The following is a 19600-nucleotide window of genomic DNA, read 5'->3' on the forward strand; positions in this document are numbered from 1 at the left end:
GATGAACAGCAAGAGGATTCACCTGATCACCACAGCCGCCTGTAGGCTGTAGCTGCCGAGCTGTTATAGCCAACCCATGCTTCATTCTGTGGACTCGACTATAGAACAGCCGAACAGGGTAAACGTTTAGATCTTGAACGCACGCACACACACCCACCCCCACACACGCACACACGCGCGCACACACACAGTTGTCATTTCCACCTCAGTACAGCTTCAGATCGAGGCATGCAAAATTTAGGGTATTCCTTTCAGGGCGTATTACATATCTGACCTGTGGCATGGAACTTGCATCAATTACTTGGTTTGTGTTGCGCAGAAGTCGCATTGAAATCTCATCAGCAGTGGTGAAAGGTAGTATCAGTCACAGCCTCACAGGACTTTGAGCGGTATCATCAGCAAAAAAATGCAAGAAACCTTCATCAGATATGCCTAGAGCAGAGCCCGAATGAGGAAAATAAAAGAGATCCACGATCAGTTCAAAGCTTGGAAATTAGAAGTGGGAAAACTAAAAAAAATGACCATTATGGAACAGCATGGGCACTTATAATTATGAACTACTACAAATCTAGAAGTGGGAACACATAAAGGAGGTCTAAAGGTCAAAACTATAGAAAATTGTCAGCAGAATGATGTTCATATCAGATCAGCCGAATGATCAATAGTGTTTACTTAAAACTCCCAGCTGGCAACTAGGCTTTAGAAGAGCATTAATTCAGCGCAAGGCTTAGTATAAGCATCGAGTAAATTCTAATGTAACATCAATGTTATGTCTCCTTATTTTTCTTGCTACCTCCATCCCAAATTACAATTCATTTTGGCTTCTCTAGATACATATATTTTTTGTATGGACCTACGTGTACACTATATCTATATACATAGCAAAAACTATGTATCTAAAAAGACCAAAACAAACTGTAATTTGGGACGGAGGGAATATATGAGAAGCTTCATCTCATACTACAACAAGTCAACAATTACAAGATTGTTTTCTTCCAGCAAACTCCTGCAGATTGATCTAGCCTAACAGATACCCATTGTGTGAAGAACATCACGTTACATGCTAGTAACAGAGCAAGCTGAAGTCAATGACGGTTGAAAATCAAGAGGGTATTTTGCAAAGACTATTTTACATTTCAAAACAACCATCTACTGCTGCCATAACCAGTGTTATTAAGTCATCTGACCTGATATGGTCGTCTGTTAATTGTCCAAACAGTCAGTGGGCACAGATTACTGAACAGCATGGACAGTTACATGGTAGTACTCTAGAAAAGGGCACACATGAAGGAAATGCAAAAGCCAAAACTATTGAAATAGTCAGCAGGCCACCATTTGTATCAAGATCATCAGAATAATTTAGCTGCTGATCAAGGTTTCATAAGAGCTATTCACCGCAATGCAGATTCTGAGTAAACACTGAGTACATTTTAATACAAAAAATGTTGTCTCACGTTATTTTCCTGAATAAGCATAAGAGAACCCATCTTTTATTCTAATAATACTGTTTTTATTCCAGCTGTAACCAAGTACAGAAAATACATAAACCAAATGTACTTTTTTAAATTTCTGAACAATCACCTACTACTAAGCAGTGATTGCATGCTTCATTTGCCCACTTGCCTTTCAAAGCACTTGTAACGGTTTCAACTTTTTTGGGGGTTAACCAAATGTTCAAATTTCAATACATCAATTAGGATTATGCTCTGAGCAAAACTGAAAAATTACACCCTCAAAATAAGAGGGCAAAGTAATATTCGACTACAATATTAGTGTAAATATTTGCAAAAAGAAAGTCATACCATTGATAGATGTTTCCTACCAGTATAAATATCATATGTGGTTAGTGTTTATAGATAAAGAGAAATATTTGAGAAAATCATAGCAATAGAATATTTTCTGGACCTCAATTTAGTGGACACTAATTATTATATTCCCATTCACTGGTCCTAACCTATTTGTGAAATAATATTGGATCCAAAGAAATCGATCTAGATAAGTTCTGGCTTGGGAAGAGTCCGTGTATATAATCTATATACAGTTTTAAGCAATTGAACAGCTATCAAAATCCAGTTGCACCTATGTACCATAAATGAAAACATATAAGCAATTGTAATATGGATGCATCAAATATCCACCCAAGAATGCATGTAACAGTAGCCTAGAGAGAGGGGCAGGTCAATGGCCAAGTTAATGCACGTGGACCTAATTAACCTGTAATAGCAGAGATTAACCTAATGAAGCTACTGCTTTGTGACAAGAAAATGGGGCTCCTTGTAGGGTGGGGGCCCTCTGCACTCTCCCAACTTTCACTTGCTCATTGACAGGCCTGCTTATGCTAGTTGGAGAATTGTACTATTTATAGTGGGGCAGACAAGTTCGCATAAGCAAATAACTACATAAAAATAAAAATAACAGTCTATGCAATAGCTTAATACACTATAATGTCAGTTGAAGCCAACAGATAGGTATGCTAAATTGAAACCTCGCGCACATAAAACAAGCAGCTATGATGTTTATTCTGGTATTATGATGGACGCCACTTGTTCAGCATGCAAACACTAGTAAACATTCTAATAACAATTCTCTGAAACATCAATGAGAAAAAGTTTGCTACTCGTATATTATTGAAGCAACAAGACATGTATAGATGCTACAACAATTGTTCTTACCAACTCCCAAGCACAACTACTAAATCATGAAAATTTTGAAGACCATACAAATACGGTTCTATTGGCATGCCATGCACCCAATTAGTGAGGTTTCTGGTTTCTCACTTCTGTGAAATAATGGAATTGCATCCAGTTTACTAACAATTTTCTGAAACAACAATGAGAAAGAGTTTGCTATATTATTGAAGCAACAAGACATATGTACAAATGTTACCACAATTGTTCTTACCCCAACTCCCAAGCACAACAACTAAATCCTGAAAAAATTGAAGATCATAGAAGTACTGTTCTATTGGCATGCACCCAATTAGTGAGGTTTCTCACTTCCGTGAAATAATGGAATTGCATCCAACACATACCACCAAGTCGCCCTAGTTCAAATTTGCATCGGCGCACCCAACTGCGCCGTCGAGCCGCCGGTGGAACGGCGCCTCGCCCTTCGCCGCTCGTACTCAGGGTCGTCAGTGGGCAGCTCGTACCGGCACACCGGGCACGAGTTCCGTATGGCGAGCCACGGCCCAATGCACGCCCCGTGGTAGAAATGCCCGCAGGGCAGCCGCGTGGCGAGCTCCCCCTGCGTCATCCCGTCCTTGCACACGGCGCACCCCTGCGCGGCCTCCTCCCCGCGGACGGGCACCACCTGGAGCCGCTCCACCGCCGCGCGAGCCGCCGGCGGGGCCCCGCCCGCCGCCGCGTCCGCGAGGTGCCCCGGCAGCACCTCGAAGTCGTCCTCGTCCAGCGGCACCGGGAGCAGCTCCCACCCGACGCCGCTCCGGAAGATGCCGTCGAGCTCCTCGTCGCCGTCGCCGAAGTCGAACGGCGGCTCGTGGGAGAAGATCGAGTCGTCGTCCCCGCTGTCGATCCCCTCCATCGCGCCCAGCAACTCCCGCTCGTCGAGGAACCCGAACACGTCGGCGTCGACATCGACATCGACTTCTAGTCCTCCCCCTCCGCCACCACCACCAGCAGCAGCAACTCCACCCCTGCCGCCGACGCCGGGGGCAGCGTCGGCGATCTCCTCCCACTCGAAACCGTGGTCGGCGAGCTCGTCCTCGAGGCAGTCCCAGAAGGGCGGGGAGCGGGGCCGCGAGGGGGAGAGGGCGCCGAGGTCGGGGTCGGAGTCGAAGGAGAAGGGGGAGCCCGGGGTGGGGGTTAGGGTTCCCAGGTCGAAGCCCGGGGAGAGGAGGTTGCGCGGGCAGGCGAGATCCTCCTCGATGGACTGGGAGAAGGAGACGTAGGAGAGGTCGCCGAACCCGTCGTCGCCGACCTCGAGGAAGAGCTCGTCGCCGAAGTCCGCCATGGGAGGCGGCGGCGGGGAGGGGGTTGATGGGGGGGGGGGGGGGGGGGGGGGGGTGCGGCGGTCGCCGCGTGAGGCGAGGCGTCGAGTTGGTGTCAGGGTTAACCTTACCGGTGGGAACCGGTTCGGACCGGTTCCGGTTCCGGCCGGTATCCAACTGGTCAAAATTTAAAATTTAAATTTAAATTCAAAAAATAAAAAATTCTCAAAAAAAATCCTAAAAATACTTCAAGTTGTGATGAATCTAATGGTACCAAATTTTCTCAAAAATTCGTTTATTTAGTATAGTTTGCGAGGATTTAAAGTTAAATCAAAAAAGAAAAAGAACAAAAGATAGAGGCATAATATAACTTTAGATATTTAAAGTTAAATTTAGATATTTTATGTTATCATAATGGTCATCTAAGCACAATATAACTTTTTTCTTAGAAATCCGTTGACTTTTAGGTGTGAGTAAAAATTGCTGACAGACTGACGTATAAAATTAGTGATGAAAGAATAATTGATCCTATTTTTTGAATTTATGTACGGGAAATAAACTATAAAAAGTATTAGAGCTATCGTAGATGAACGTGGTGTACGAAGTTATTATTTTTATATATAGGAAAAGTTAAATTTATTCTATATTTTCTGTACGAAATCACCATCGATGTTTTTTTTTCAAAAGATAGAGGCACCTAATAGGGAAAGTTAAATTTATTTTATATTTTCTATACGAAATCACCATCGATGTTTTTTTTCAAAAGATAGAGGCACCTAATAGTACCATGGGTCCATTAAGTGGGGCACACTAAATGTGCATGGGTCCCAAATGGTGTGGCCCCCACTAAGTAGTATACAAACAGCAGGGCTACTACTATATGTGAACGCAGCATACAAAATTATATTATTTTTTATATGAAAATAATTAAATATATTTTATACGCGGGCCCAATTGAATAGTACACAGGCCACGCGGGTGGCCCACTTAAATAGTAGGCGGGCCCACTTAAACAGTACACATGGGCCAATGAACAGTATACGAGCCCACGTGGGCCCACTTAAACAGTCACGTGGGCCCCGATGAACAGTACCCCGGGCCCCACGTGGGCCAGAACGAACGGCAGCGCGCCGATTCCTGGCGCTTTAGTATTTAGTATAGTACTCAATACGGAATGCGTCTTCCGGAGGCGTTTGCGTAGTCCAAGCCCAAGCAGCCGTCGCGAACTCGCAGCAGCCGCCAGCCACACTGCGGGCGAGAGCGAAGAGCGCGACGGCAAGCAAGCGACGCGGTCTAGGAGAAGCGGAAGCGGAGCTGCAAGCCAGCCGATCCAATCGCCTGACGCCACCTCGTCCCCCGCAAGATTCCAAGGCCAGTCAGCTCTTGCGTCGACATCGACGGGGGGAATCACCGTGGGGCGTGGGCGGGGGGAGAACTGTAGCGCGTGGACAGCGACGGGGTTTGTTTGGATCCATTGCTCGGCTGGTGTTTGATTGCATCGCCTGGATGCAGCTCTGCGTCTCCTGGCTATAAAGCGACGGGGCCTGCAGCTCGAGCTGCGGGGACCGGAGACGGGGGGGAGAGAGAGGTCCCCCGCAAATTCTGCCAGCTTGGCTCTGGTTCAGTATCAGTGGCTCATTGTTTGGCTGCAGATCCGGAAGGGATCTCATAACTCAGAGAGCTGAGGTGTCGCAAGGTTTGGTCCTCATCTCTCTTCACATCTTCTTTGCGTCGAGTTCGTGGTGGGGGGAGCTGATGGTTCTTGCTTGGATTGGGTTTGTCTGAGGTGAATTTCGGTAGATGATGATGAAGGCTGTTCTTATTATTTCACCTGTATGGTCCCGTCCTAGTGCGGCGATTTTAAGCTAATCACGAATGTATTTGCTATTTGCAATGGTGGATCGCCTCCAAGTTGTTTGTGGTGTGAATTTTGTTGGAAAGATTGGAATTTGGGGCAAGTTTAACTGGCCAGCTTCCTGGTATCTAGTGCGATCAACTCGTTGATCAGCACTTCGATTCTCTTCTTTCCTTTTATTTGAGGAAGCTAATGTTTTCTGCATACTCTAACTGCGAACTGAAGACCTGCTATCATTTCTTTTCTTTTAGTGGAGCTTTATTGATTTATCAAAACTGCACATCTACTTAAGGTGATTTTTATTTCTAAATAGTGTAAGAAATGGAACTGCAAACTGAGCGTCACAACTTAGAGCAAGATGTATTTCATATAATATTTGAGTAAAAAACATGTAATATAAATGGTCATTTAAATCAGTAATCTATTGCACTGAATTGCTGAGTTCAAATGTTTCCCATCCAGGGGAGTGAGAGATAAAAAATGGGGATCGGAGATGGATCCTCAAATGGGAGCCAACAATCAGCGCGTAAGGAAATAAGAGATGAGACCACGCCACTTCTTCCAGTCAAGGTGGAGGAGGATGACGGGTTTCATGAGTTCAACGGTGCTTCATTCTCAGGGGCAGTTTTCAATCTGTCGACCACCATAGTTGGGGCTGGAATTATGGCCCTGCCAGCAAGTATCAAGATGCTGGGAATCATCCCAGGAATTCTGATGATCATCATTGTGGCACTGCTCACAGAGGCATCCATCGACATGCTTGTCAGGTGCAGCCACCAGGGCAAGATTACATCGTATGGGTGGCTGATGGGTGAGGTTTTTGGACAGTGGGGAAGAATAGCACTGCAGGCATCCGTCATCATAAACAACGTTGGTGTGCTAATTGTTTACATGATTATCATTGGTACTCTTAAACTCACCTTGCTCCTTAAAATGAACAACTTTATATGCAATGAACCTTGATTAACGCCGGCTCTTATAAACTTTTAATAGGTGATGTATTGTCGGGAATGACATCAGCTGGCGTTCATCATCGCGGTATATTGGAGGGCTGGTTTGGAGCTCATTTGTGGAATTCCCGTCCTATTGTTCTTCTTGCTACAGCTCTTCTGGTGTTTGCTCCACTGGTGAGCTTTAAGCGTTTAGGTATGTATACATGTTTGCATGTTGGGAAAAATATCCTTCAATATATTTCCTGTTAAGCTGCATCTTATTAAAACAAATCTTGTCATTTCCTGCAGATTCATTGAGGTACACATCTGCGCTATCAGTTGCCCTGGCAGTGGTTTTTGTCGTAATTACTGCTGGAATTGCTATCATCAAGCTCTTCAATGGAACTGTTGCAATGCCTAAACTTTTTCCAGAATTAGATGGTCTTAATTCTATATGGAATCTTTTTACAGCTGTCCCTGTTCTTGTTACTGCTTACATCTGCCACTATAACGGTATGCACTACCATTGCACAGATACTTTTCTGATTCTTCAAATATTCAGATTCTAAATTTATCCTTTCATGATTCCGCAGTTCACAGTATTGACAATGAACTTGAAGACAGAACACAGATCAAACCGATCGTGCGAACATCTCTGGTCCTGTGCTCCAGTGTTTACATTGCCACAAGCTTCTTTGCATATCTCCTCTTTGGTGAGGGCACACTGGATGACGTGCTTGCCAACTTTGATGCAAATCTTGGCATCCCGTTCAGCTCAGTCTTTGATGATATAGTGCGAGTGAGCTATGCTGCACATGTCATGCTTGTCTTTCCCATTGTCTTCTTTGCCCTTCGGCTCAACTTGGATGGATTGCTCTTCCCCACATCGAGGCACATTTCTCGTGACAATAAGAGATTTGCGATCATCACCATCTCTCTCCTCACAGTAATTTATCTTGCTGCAATTCTTATACCAAGCATCTGGGACGCATTCCAGTTTACTGGTGCCACAGCCGCTGTCCTTATCGGTTTCATCTTTCCTGCCATGGTCATACTTAGGTAACTAAATGTTTATTCTTGTGTATATACCTGCTAGCCTGTGCATTTTACATAACACGTAATAACATGACTTAATTTTTGCAGGGATTCTTATGGAATAGCTACCAAGCGTGACAAGATCCTTGCTGTGACTATGATCGTGCTTGCTGTTCTCTCAAATTCTGTCGCCTTATACAGTGACGCAATGAACATCTTCCGTAAAAAGGAGGTGGCCTAAACTTCAGACTTAAAAGGAGAGCTGTCGTCGATGCAGGAAGCACAGATTCATATTGCAAAATTCAGATTCTATGAAGGAAGATGCCGATACAATTGGATGCATGAAGGGATATGATCTCTTTGTTCACGCCTGAGAATCCAGCCACTTGAAAGAATTGGATGATTGAAGTTGTGTGGTTTTCTGTACACAAATCGGCTCAGCGTCCAGTTGAGTCGCTTGCAATATATGTGTATTCGATGTGCTTGTATTAGCGGAGAAGAGAGTATGGCACGGAAAAGGCTTTCTTCCACAATAATGTAAAGTTGTACCAATGTCCGTGTTTAATTAAAATGTTTCAAATGTGGATGGCAAGAATAAGAAGAATATAATGATTACTGTTCCCATGTTACCTTCATATCATTTATACGAGAACTAGCAAAATTCCTTGATTTCCTGTGGTGTTCCATTTTCTTGAAAGTGCGTTGCAAAACCATTGAGGCCTGAAATATGTATTCAGAAATACAAATACTACACCTTTGCACAATGAGTACTGAAAGACTGGTCATGTGTTCTTGCCCTCTGTTGGGGCCAAGAGGCACGCCCTCTTGGCCTCTTGTGCTGAATCTTTCTGCATCTTGAAAGGTCAGGGCGCCAAGCAATCAAGAGCCGAAATTAGGCACTCCGGGGCCCAGACTGCTTCTGATCGACAGCTTCTGAGATGAGGGACCCCTAGGACAATCAAAAATTTTTTTTTTTTGGCACAATTTATAGAATCCAAGTCGGCCAATGAGTACCTTGTAGAATCGTTGGGATCTCTAATTGCGATTGGCTTATCTTTTCTGTCACTATCACCCTGTTTTTTTTTAATCCTAAGAAGCAAAGATGAAGAAAAATATTAGCAACTCGTTTGAGGTGTCACACCAGCAGCCCTAGAGTCCTAGTGCACGAGTAGGATTGAGGTGTTGCCTTGCCTATAAAAGTAGTATGTTATAGTAGATGAGTTTGGTTAGGCGGAAACTCGTCACATAACGACAGTTCAATCAACGCAAATGAGTATGACTTTATGATAAACTAGCTGCAGGTGGCTCGATTAGAGCCACAAGTTCGAGACGTTGAGACAGGAATCAACAAGAGAATGATTTACCGATGGACGCAGACGTGTTTTGCAGCTCGGTTAACTTTTGCGATGTAAAAGATTTGTGGCCATTTGCTTCTCGATAATCTACACTAATTAGTTGGTGAAAAAGACGGTAAGGGCTCGTTGATAGGACTTAATCGCTTGGAGAGAATCAGGTGGTGTTTGGATCTACGAACTAAACTTTAGTCCCTGTCATTCAAAGAGAATCTTGCTATTTAAAAATATTAAATAAAGTCTTATTACAAAACTAATTGCAGAACTCTATGGCTAAACTACGAGATGAATTAAATGAGATATATTAATTTATAATTAGTGAATGATTATTGTAGCATTACTGTTGCAAATTATGAATTAATTAACCTCATTAGATTCGTCTCGTGAATTAGCACTCATATGTGAAAAAAAATTATAATTAAATTTTATTTAATACTCCTAAATAGCAAGATTCTTTTTGATGCGACAGGGACTAAAATTTAGTCCTTGAAAAACAAACAGATCCTCGTACTAATATCTAGATGCATAGCAAAAATTATGTATCTAAAAAGTCAAAATAAATTATAATTTGGGACGGGAGTGTACATTCGATTCCTTGGGCTTGTTGCCGGGAATGAAGTTACGAAAAATCCGTTGTCTCGACTGATGTATTATGACTTACGATTCGGAGCACCATCGGTTGAAAGTTGAATGAATATTCTGGTTGGTGAGAATACGCCTTCTCACGGCGTTTACGTGTTCCGATAGCACGTCTTGAGTTTTGCTTGACTCTTGTTCGGTTTCAGATCCTTTGAACCTTGGTAGCGCGCCTGCTTCCTTCAAGGTATCGAATGAGCATGCACTGCCTGCTCTTGAGCCGACGCGTCATGCTGAAAGCAACTGTTTCTGACCTCCTCGCCCAGGTACTCTCCTCCCCTGTCCGAAACTTCTGCTTCTTGCCGATGCTCTCTGCGTTGTTCCCGTGTTTCAGATGTTGCGTTCTCTGTTTCACGTACCAAGTTCCACTAGAAATATTGGCACCCTAACACCGCGCCTGTACGTGATGCGCGTATACGGCCGTGTGGCCTGGGAGGTTCTTTTTTTTGCAGCAGAAGCCAGAGAGAGAACCGGACAGAGCAAAGCAATATGTATGTGTGTACCGCCGCGTCTCCTCAGCTTCCGTGCACCGAACCTCACACAGGCGGGGCTTACGCCGACGCCCTCGGCTTCCCGTGGCCTTGCGACACAGCCGGCCGGGGGGCCCCTCCTCGATCGGCTTCCGCGCGCCAGGCCTCGCACAAGCGGGTGAGCGCCGGCGCCGTCGACCTCCCGTCGTGGCCTGGCGACGAAACCGGGCAGAGCCTCCTCTCAGGTGTCGGCCGCGGAGGCGACGACAGATCAGAATCCAAAGGCCGATGCTCGCCGCTGTCGGACATGGTCCGATAGATGAGGGCCCCCACCTGCGGCCGGGAGGGGCCCCTCTCGTGCTCCCTGGAGGACGGCAGCGCAAAGGTAAAAAGGACAGCAACAATCGCAAGTAGTCAAGGAGAATCCACATAGGGAAAAAAAAACCCTCCGACCCTTTGGCTTCGTTTGCGTGCCCTAGTATGAAAAAGAAAACAAATATAGAAACCAGAAGGGGAAGGAACGAACAGAAGAAAACAACAATGACCAACAAGGAGCGGAGGGAACTAAGCAAGGCAAATGGCTCAAGAAAAGCCGACAGATCGTAGAGGTCAGCAAAAAGAAATGATGCAAAGGATCATAATAAATAGATTTACCCAGGAAGGAAAGAGGAATGATGGCTAGGAGATGCAGCGGAGATAAATGACGCACATGTGGAGAGTGAAGGAGGGTGAGGGCTAGGATAGCAGGAACCAAGGCTGAAATAATACAGATTCACGGATGGTGCAGTGAGCAGGAACAAAAATGAGAAGCACGGAACACAAAAAAGCAAGCCAGCGACGGCGTTGAGAGACCATGGGACAATAAGCGAGGCAAACCAAGTAAACTTGATTTTTTTTTAGGCAAGGATGACGCGTTGGTCGAACGCAACTGACCGATGGGCGCCAGCACGACACCGGAGGCACGTGCCTAGCAAGCAGGCGCCTAACCACATATGAGCACTTTTTCTTTCCGCGATATAGATTTACATACAAGCAGGCGTCTAACCACGGATGAGCACCCTTTCTTCCAGCGATATAGATTTACATATTCATCAAGAATCCAGCTTAAGCTTCACGTACCATTGAGTTTGCACCTCATATTTTTTTCCATCTTAAATTATCTAAAACATCGTGGGTACAACCTTATTTGATCATCTCAAACATCCGTGGAAGTATGGTAAGTTTATAATGTGTGTGGGACGAAGAATATAACACGAGAGGGGGTAGATATACTCCGTAAGGCCATGAGATTCTTGATCCAAACGCAGCAGCAGGATCTCAACGAGTAGGTCGTTCCTCTTCAACATACCTTTGCCGCTGCAAGGCGTGGTGGGTGAAAATAACCCTGTGGAGCGTTGAAAGCCTTCTCATCCATGATGCCGGCATCACGGGCTTCAACTGCTTTACGGGGGAATGCAAAAAACAAAAGTCAAAGTCAAACTTTGTTCCCAAAAATTTAGGTTGCATAAAGAAGCAAGTGTACTCTCATATTACTACCGTGGTTGGGAGGATTTCCCTTTCTTCCACTCTCAAGGATGGGTGTGCTCTGGAGTTCATCACCTCGAACGACAGCTCCGGCAAAGACATGGCCGACGACGAGTGCGGTCAGCGCCAAAGCAAGGATAACGAGGCTGTTCGGCTGATCCAGTGAATAGTGTTCGGCTGGTAGAATAAATAGTATTATGTGAGAGGAGATAAACCTAGACAAGCTAAGATTGGATCAGCCGAACAGCCCCAACCTTGTAGCCACCCATACTTGTCCCCTCAACTCTTTCTTTGCTCACAAATTGTTGCTGAGAAAGTTTAAGTGCTATTCGGTTGTATGAGCTTCTGAGGCTGTGACTTATATATAGGAGAGAGTCTTAACAATTCAGTCCAGCAGTTAAGTTGTTTGGTAACTGATCTTTATAGCTACATAATTAAGAAAATGATTTTAATGATGACTAGTAAACAGTACAGGCTGGTGCTCGGCGCTCGATGTTTACCCGTTATGACATTACGGCTCAGCTCCCACAGGATCAGACTGGTCCATAACCTTTGATGGAATGGAATCGGCATAGATGTAGGCTGCATCCACCATCGAGGAATCAATATCTTGTAGTAGGTATGACTAGCTTGATTGTTTTTAGTAGATCACATACCGCTTCTTTGTTTGGTTTCAGAAAAGGACATGTAGATTGGCAGAAGATTTCTTGGTGTACGACTTCAAGAAAAGGTACAGGAGTAAGGTGTGCGTACGTGACGGTCACTTACTCAGTTGATTCAAGTCTCTTAACCCCTGCTTGGCCGGCCTGCAGATCATCATTTACAGGATGCTTACAGGATGCTTACCGGAGCCTGAGCTGTTTGTTTGCGTGTGAAGCGTCGTCGGCCGTTGACAAGCTCCTGCATTCCCGATGAGATGCAGCAGCAGTAACATGCAATGCAACACCCCGTGCCTTATGCTTCACATCACATACGAACGCAATGCAAATCTATGCTCCCAATTCAAACTTCTTTTTTTTTTTTGGAAGGAAACGGGCAGCGAGCGACCTCCTTGCCAGCCTGACATTCTTTCCAAAAGACACAAGCTGTTCCTGTCCCAGAGTTCAGTTGACATTTGATCACATGAGTGCGATCAAACCGAGAAAAAAAAAGTTGAGCGAAGAAAATGAGTGGTTTAACCCTAGCTAACGATCTGTCCGAATCTGTACTGCCCAGCCGCCCCACCCCGGTACAAAAATAAACTGCCAGGTGGGGCCCACCGCGCCCCGGCCCCGCTTGTCGGTGACAGGCGCTGCCGATCACCTCGAGTCTGCAAAAGCGAAGGCCGACGTGACTTTTCCCGAAAGCGCCGGCGTCCCTGCCGCCGCACCTTTCCGTGTTCTTTTACTGAGGCGACGCCAAAAAAGAAAAAAAAACAGAGACTTTTTTCACCCGTTTTTGCTTGAGAATGCATCCAAATTTGCCCCGAATTTAGCGGGCTTTTGGTTTGTAGATTCAAAAACCCTCCCTGAAGCTCCGGTCGCCGACTCGCCGGCCAAGCCAGCCAGCCAGGCCAAACACCAGACGGCGGGGCCCACCTCCGTTTCGCATTAACAAACCACCACCCCGCCCGCCGCTCCGCTTCCCCCTTTCCCCTCCGATCGCGGCGGCAGCTTCCGCGAAAGCCTCCGCTAAAAAAACCGAGCCCGCCACGCCGCGCGCGCATCTCCTCCGCCGCCCGGAGGCCGGAGCCTCACTCACTCCTAGCAGCGCTGCGGTCGCGGGGGGCTCCCCCGATGGGCGCCGTGGCGTCGACGGTGGCGGCGCGGTTCGCGTTCTTCCCGCCGAGCCCGCCGTCGTACGGGGTGGAGCCGCCGCCGTCGCCGGCGGCCGCGGCGGTGGACTCCGAGGTGGTGGAGCTCAGCGGGGTGCCCGTGCCGCGGGGCCGCGGCGTGGAGGCGCGCCGGCTGCCCACCAAGCGCGGCACGGAGGTGGTGGCCATGTACGTGCGCCAGCCCGGGGCGCGCCTCACGCTGCTCTACTCCCACGGCAACGCCGCCGACCTGGGGCAGATGTACGAGCTCTTCGTCGAGCTCAGCACGCACCTCAACGTCAACCTCATGGGGTACGTGCCGTCCCGTCGCGCCGCGCTTTGCTGCGGGCATTGGGTGCTTCTCGTCGAGATCCTGCCTGTCGTGGGCAGCTTATTTTCATTAGTACGCTGTGTTGTTAGTATCAGGTCGCTTGATTGGGTAAAAAGGAATGCATCTTTTTAGGACTGTTATTGTTGGCATTGCAAGTCCTGTATGTTCTAGTTTAGAACTTGCTTGCCTGCATATGATTGTTCGGGTAAATTTGGGATCTTGCGATTCATCGAGCAATGTTCGACTCCGTAGCGGCTTTTTAGGAGCTTAATTGGATGCTTCATTTTCATTAGTAGAAATCTTTCATGTCCATTGATAGAAATTGTAATCTAGAATTGAAGTTAACTTTGGGGGGGGGGGGGGGGGGTCGTCCAAGGTCGTGCACGCAGTTGGATTGTGTATCTGTGGAAGTTTAGTGTCAGACTCTGTTGCAAAATGTACTTGTTTGGGAAGTTTGTGCCACAGGGCAAATGTTGAGATATTATGTGGTGTTAATTGTTATATCGGTGGGAATGTCCTAGGCTGCGACAGTGCAGCTTATCTGGATGTGTGGTTCAGAAAGTTAGGCGGTTCTGGTGTACAGTGTCTGGGTTTTATTGAAGCTGGTAATTGTTTGCTAGTGCATACTTAAGCTGACTGGAAAGTTTGGATGTTGATGTGCTGTACTGTTGGGCACGTCTGCTTCATTGTCATCAGTACCAGAGTTGCTCGGAACTTCTTGGGCTTCTTGGATCTGGGGTAGGAAGACTGGTCGTCTATATTGGAGCTTCTGGTTGTTAATCGAGTTTGACTTGTTATCGAGTGTTAAATAATCCGGTTGGTATTATAGAGCTGCTATGTTAGTTGTAGTTTTAGTGGGAGTGTGGGACCCATGTTGCCTAGGTAATCTTTGGTTAGAATCTGAACAATATCACTAATCTATGGATTCTAGTTGTGCCTGATTGAGATCGACTGTCCATTCACTTAACGTAGTGACTGGAAGCTGCATATGTAGGGATAGAGTCATGCTTGATGCTCACTTCTTACTCCTTGTTTGCTTGCGCTCTACCAAATTTACTTGCTGTTACCAACCCATGGCTACCAAATTTCACTTGGCTAACATAAGCTACATTCTGCCTCGCTGGCCCTGCGGTGACACACTGTCACTGGCAGCATGAACTTTAACTTTCCCTGTTGCCATTCTATTGGGTAAAACCCTCAGTAACAACCTCCATGTCCAAGTGAAATGTGCTACAGCATGCTTCCTTGGAGGTGTTTATCCTCTTTCCACTTGACTCCCATGGTTAGCCACTGTTGAAAGTTGTCAACATTGCCCAGCTGAAGTCCAGTTTCTCAATTTAAAAGTTTTATGTTCGAATTGGAGGTTTGAAATATCTACAATACTTCATATTTGGTTTCTCTTTGTTCCAATAGCTGTCCATTGGCTTCTCTAATCCAAGTTTTGCCCTTGTTTTTAAGTTTGGAGGACATGCTTATAGATTTTGCCCTACAAAGACATTTTAGTTATCAGGTTTTGCTGAGGGCTTAGGCATTTCTGGTTTGCTGGCTATATTTACTAATGGGCTGGGAAGAGCTGTTGGTTGAAATGTTTTACAGTCGTCTATTCGGACCTAGTCGCCATGGCACCGATAAGGTGATTAGTCGAGATTAGTCGTCGATCAGGCCGATTAGTCGAGCCTAGTCGTCTGTATAGTCGTCCTATCATGCTAGGACCGATATGATATGTATACTATTCATTACATAATGTATATCAAGCATGAACACCGCAATGATGGTCAGTTGGTCACTCACTTGTGAGATTTGGGTGACAGCAGGTCTGAGGCACATGCATTTGTGCATATATACCTAAAACCTAATGGGCCTAATGCCAGCCCAGCAGCCCAACCACACAGTTGACGCGGCCCATTACTACAAATCTGATCGTTTTCCTACCTAGTCGAACGACTAATCGCGACTAATCGACGACTAATCGGACGACTAGAATTCTAGTCGCTCATACCTAGTCGTTGCTCCTTATCGGCACCAAGGGAACGATAAGCCTGACTAATCGCGACTAATCGCGATTAGTCGGACGACCGTAAAATATTGGGTTGATCAGAATCATTGAACTTTACAGTAGATCTAATACTTCATTAACTAATTTACAATCTTGTGGTATGAAGTATCTGGTCAGCTCTTTACTCCAACATAAATTTTCTGATTTGCCCTTTTGTTTCGTACTGGAAACATTATTTTTTGCCATATTATAGCTTTCATCCTAGTTTAACTTTTCTATGGTAGAGAACTAGCTACAATTTGATATGTAGTTTGACTTTTTAACTGGTGTACCTATCAGACTGTTGCCTTGACACAGTGAAAGCTATACCGTGATTGGTTATTATGCATTATCTCTATGGTTTTTTTTTGAACTTCCTATTGTGCTCACGATATATATGCTTCTCATTTTGATGCCTCATCAGTCATGAACTTTGTGTGCCTATATTACTCGGCGTTAGTAACCTCTGAATTGATATTTTCCTGCAGTTACGATTATTCGGGGTACGGACAATCATCTGGGAAGGTATAAACTCACATTTTTCTAGGAAAGTACTTTCCCTTTCCCTGTTTTCTTTCATGCTATTGTCTGAGTTCCAGGCCCCCTTATATAACATGACTGATCTGTTTAGTTCCTTTTGATTCTGCAGCCAAGTGAGCAAAACACTTATGCTGATATAGAAGCTGTCTATAGATGTCTTATTGAAACATATGGAGCCTCTGAGGAAAACATCATTTTATATGGTCAATCAGTTGGAAGTGGCCCTACTTTGGATTTAGCATCCCGTTTGTCTCATTTGCGAGCAGTTGTACTACACAGCCCAATTTCATCCGGTTTAAGAGTGATGTATCCTGTGAAACATACGTATTGGTTTGACATATATAAGGTGAGTACTTTACTTCATTCCTTCTAATTTGATCATATACTTGATCTAATCACTACCAAATTATTTACAGAACATTGACAAAATTCCTCTGGTCAAATGTCCTGTGTTAGTAATCCATGTGAGTATTCTTCTGACAGCATATTTTAAAATAATGTTCAACTCCATGTGCGCACATGCATGGTGTGTTTCTGTTATCATTAGATTCTGTACTGCAGATAGGGAACTTGGGTTCAAGGCTTTTACATTTGATGGCTATATATGCTTTCGTACTGTGTTATTTTCAAAATATGTTCCAAGATTGTTGTTACCACCGATGTTCTGACATTTTTATTAAGCTCTGCACTTTTTTATCTCAGTGGAGAGACCTAATGCAATTTTGTGTATACACAGTTTCCTCGTGGGGGCATGCTACTTTTTGGGGTCCATAAATTGATTTAAATGTTAGACAATCTCTCTGTACCATCATACCTTCTCCCACTGTTGACTGAAGGAATACATTATTCTATCACTGTACTAGAATAGTGTTTTTAGTTTCCAGAGTTCAGGCCATAAGGTCCTTTGCCTGTATTTTTGACTGAGATGTCATAAATTCCTGCATATAAAATGGTGGTTATGGGTGCCATACACGAGTGACATAAGTATTTCATAATCTTTCATCACTGTTAGACTGTCCTAATGTTTATATTGTAATTGCTGCCATTTTGAAAGGTACACGTTTCCTTTTTAATAACTAGTAGGTCAAATTACTGCGTTACAAGATTTTCTGCCGATTGGTTTTGTAAAGATTTTTTTTTACCACCTCAAGGCGCTAAACATATCTCGTTGCAGGGTACAGCTGACGAGGTTGTTGACTGTTCTCATGGGAGGACACTTTGGGAGCTATCTAAAGTGAAGTATGAGCCTCTGTGGGTCAAAGGGGGAAACCACTGTAATTTGGAGCTATATCCAGAATACATTAAGCACCTGAAAAGGTTTGTTACAGCAATAGAGAAATTGCCACCAGTGAAAGATGAATCTCCGGAGAGTTCAGGTCCTTTGGATCCGAGCGAAACTGGATCTGATGGCGCAGAGAACTCAAGGCGAAGCACAGATATTAGGGATAAACCGAGGTCAAGCATTGATCATAGACCAAGCACAGATCGACGGGAGAAACCGAGGGGCAGCATAGACCGTAGAGATAAAAGCAGAAAAAGTGTGGATCAACCTGACAAACCACGGGCTAGTGTGGATCAACTTGACAGGCCACGGAAGAGCATTGACCGGTTTGTCTATTCGCTTCTATGCATTCTGTTTTACGTTTCATTGTGGATTTGTATTCCACGAGATATCCCGTTTTATGTCCTCCTGACTCCTGCAATGGCTCGATGTCGCAGATTTGGAGGGATGATGAGATCAGTCAAGTTGTGCAATATTGACTGCTTCACTGCGGCTTCTGGGAGCTGAAAGTAACGGTAGGTTAGTGCCTGATAGTCATCTGTATGTATTACATTTTGTATACTTTTTTTTGAAAAAATCATTTTGTATACTTCATTCAATTGGGTGTTTTTAGTGTGACTGGAAAAGGTGTATTGGCTTGAATGAGGGTTTGCATTTTTTTCCTTCCCTGAATTGCTCCCCTTCCTGTTTGGAAGACATTCACTTCTTATCTGACGATGTCCAAAGAAAAGCCGCCCCTGCAACCGCAAGGCAATGGGGAGCACTGTTCTTGTGTAACTGTAAATACGCTGTACTATTGCACTTTTTTTTAATTTCCTGTTCAACAGAAACACGTTCATTAATGTTTTCCCTCTGTGGGCAATTACATTCTGTTGAAAGAGTGGTTTTCTGCTACTACTTTGCATCATGGACTCCTGTATCGCGGTAAGCAAAGCTACCTTTCACCTTCACTCTCATCACTGTTTTCCATCCGATTTGTGGGGCCGCTCCAGTTTTTTTTAGCAAGTTTATTAGTTCACCATATTAGTGCATCGCTTTGCTTCCCCTGGGCCGGTGGCACTCTCTTGTGCCCGGCTGAAATGGTTGGCAGAGGCTATGAGATTGGTTTAAAAAAAGGCTAATTCACCAACTAGGTCGCCGAAATCTCTTGGTGAACTAATGACTTATGAAAGTAGGAAAAAAAGAAGAAGCTATTTTGAGTGATGAATCTGGCAATGTGGTTAGTACAGCGTGCGCCACTGGTGCTCTGGAGGCTGTTGTGGTCTGGCAAATCAGTTTTACCTCTCGCCATTTATGCGAGATGGGGCAGTTTTCTTTCCTGCAACCCGCGAGCTTCTTCGGCAGGCGGAGGGGAGGGGAACTCGCCGCACCAGCTGGCTGGCTCGACGGGACGGCCCTGCTTGTCTACGGGAGGGAGAGCAGCGCGGCCGCCGAGACGTCGCTGGGCACGGCCGCGACCCACATGGGGCGGCCGCTGCGGCTGCCGCGAGGAGGAAAATTTGTCGCCCGCCGCCTGCCACGACGATCGAGCTCCGCGGCGAGGCGGGAATCGGGACCTCGCACGCCCTCGTGCTCCTCCTCCCAGTAAAATGAGTGCAAATGATGATGCGCCCGCCGGAGCCCGAGGGCCGAGGCGCCCCCGGCGCACGTTCGCCGGCGCGCCGCCCGATGCTTCTCCATCGGTTTCCCCAGCCGCCCGGATCGGACCCCGTAGCCGGCTCCGCCGCGGCCCACGGCGTCGCCCGCCGGACGCCGTTCACGGGGTGTGCCGTTGACGCCATGCGAGATGGCGACGGTTGCTTGCTCCTGTCCGTTTTTCAGCTGCGCGTGTCAGCCTGTCATGCCTTGGTTTGATCCAATTCAGTAA

The 19600-nt window shown here is 45.7% G+C and overlaps 3 protein-coding genes across 5 annotated transcripts; 2 read left to right on the top strand and 1 right to left on the bottom strand.

Moving 5' to 3' along the window:
• Positions 1–2816: 2816 nt before the first annotated feature.
• On the bottom strand, positions 2817–4057 carry LOC120703978. Its single transcript, XM_039988211.1, has one exon. It carries the CDS (start codon positions 3970–3972, stop codon positions 3049–3051), a length of 924 nt encoding a protein of 307 aa, XP_039844145.1. The 5' UTR covers positions 3973–4057; the 3' UTR covers positions 2817–3048.
• A 1082-nt stretch (positions 4058–5139) lies between these two features.
• LOC120703979 (amino acid transporter AVT6A-like) lies at positions 5140–8417 on the top strand. 2 transcript variants are annotated; one of them, XM_039988213.1, is made up of 7 exons: positions 5459–5582; positions 5629–5645; positions 6267–6708; positions 6798–6950; positions 7046–7249; positions 7330–7795; positions 7880–8417. In XM_039988213.1, the coding sequence occupies exons 3-7, from the start codon at positions 6285–6287 to the stop codon at positions 8010–8012; spliced, it is 1380 nt and encodes a 459-aa protein (XP_039844147.1). In that variant the 5' UTR covers positions 5459–5582; positions 5629–5645; positions 6267–6284; the 3' UTR covers positions 8013–8417. The 2 variants fall into 2 exon arrangements, with proteins under 2 accessions (XP_039844146.1, XP_039844147.1); XM_039988212.1 differs by having other exon boundaries at positions 5140–5645.
• Positions 8418–13357: 4940 nt separating this feature from the next.
• On the top strand, positions 13358–18542 carry LOC120703982 (alpha/beta hydrolase domain-containing protein 17C-like). 2 transcript variants are annotated; one of them, XM_039988218.1, is made up of 6 exons: positions 13371–13857; positions 16400–16436; positions 16561–16797; positions 16868–16915; positions 17626–18059; positions 18171–18542. In XM_039988218.1, the coding sequence occupies exons 1-6, from the start codon at positions 13529–13531 to the stop codon at positions 18238–18240; spliced, it is 1155 nt and encodes a 384-aa protein (XP_039844152.1). In that variant the 5' UTR covers positions 13371–13528; the 3' UTR covers positions 18241–18542. The 2 variants fall into 2 exon arrangements, with proteins under 2 accessions (XP_039844153.1, XP_039844152.1); XM_039988219.1 differs by lacking the exon at positions 18171–18542 and having other exon boundaries at positions 13358–13857; positions 17633–17990.
• Positions 18543–19600: the final 1058 nt, after the last annotated feature.

The sequence above is a fragment of the Panicum virgatum genome, chromosome 4K (assembly GCF_016808335.1).
Source record: "Panicum virgatum strain AP13 chromosome 4K, P.virgatum_v5, whole genome shotgun sequence".
NCBI lineage: Eukaryota > Viridiplantae > Streptophyta > Magnoliopsida > Poales > Poaceae > Panicum > Panicum virgatum.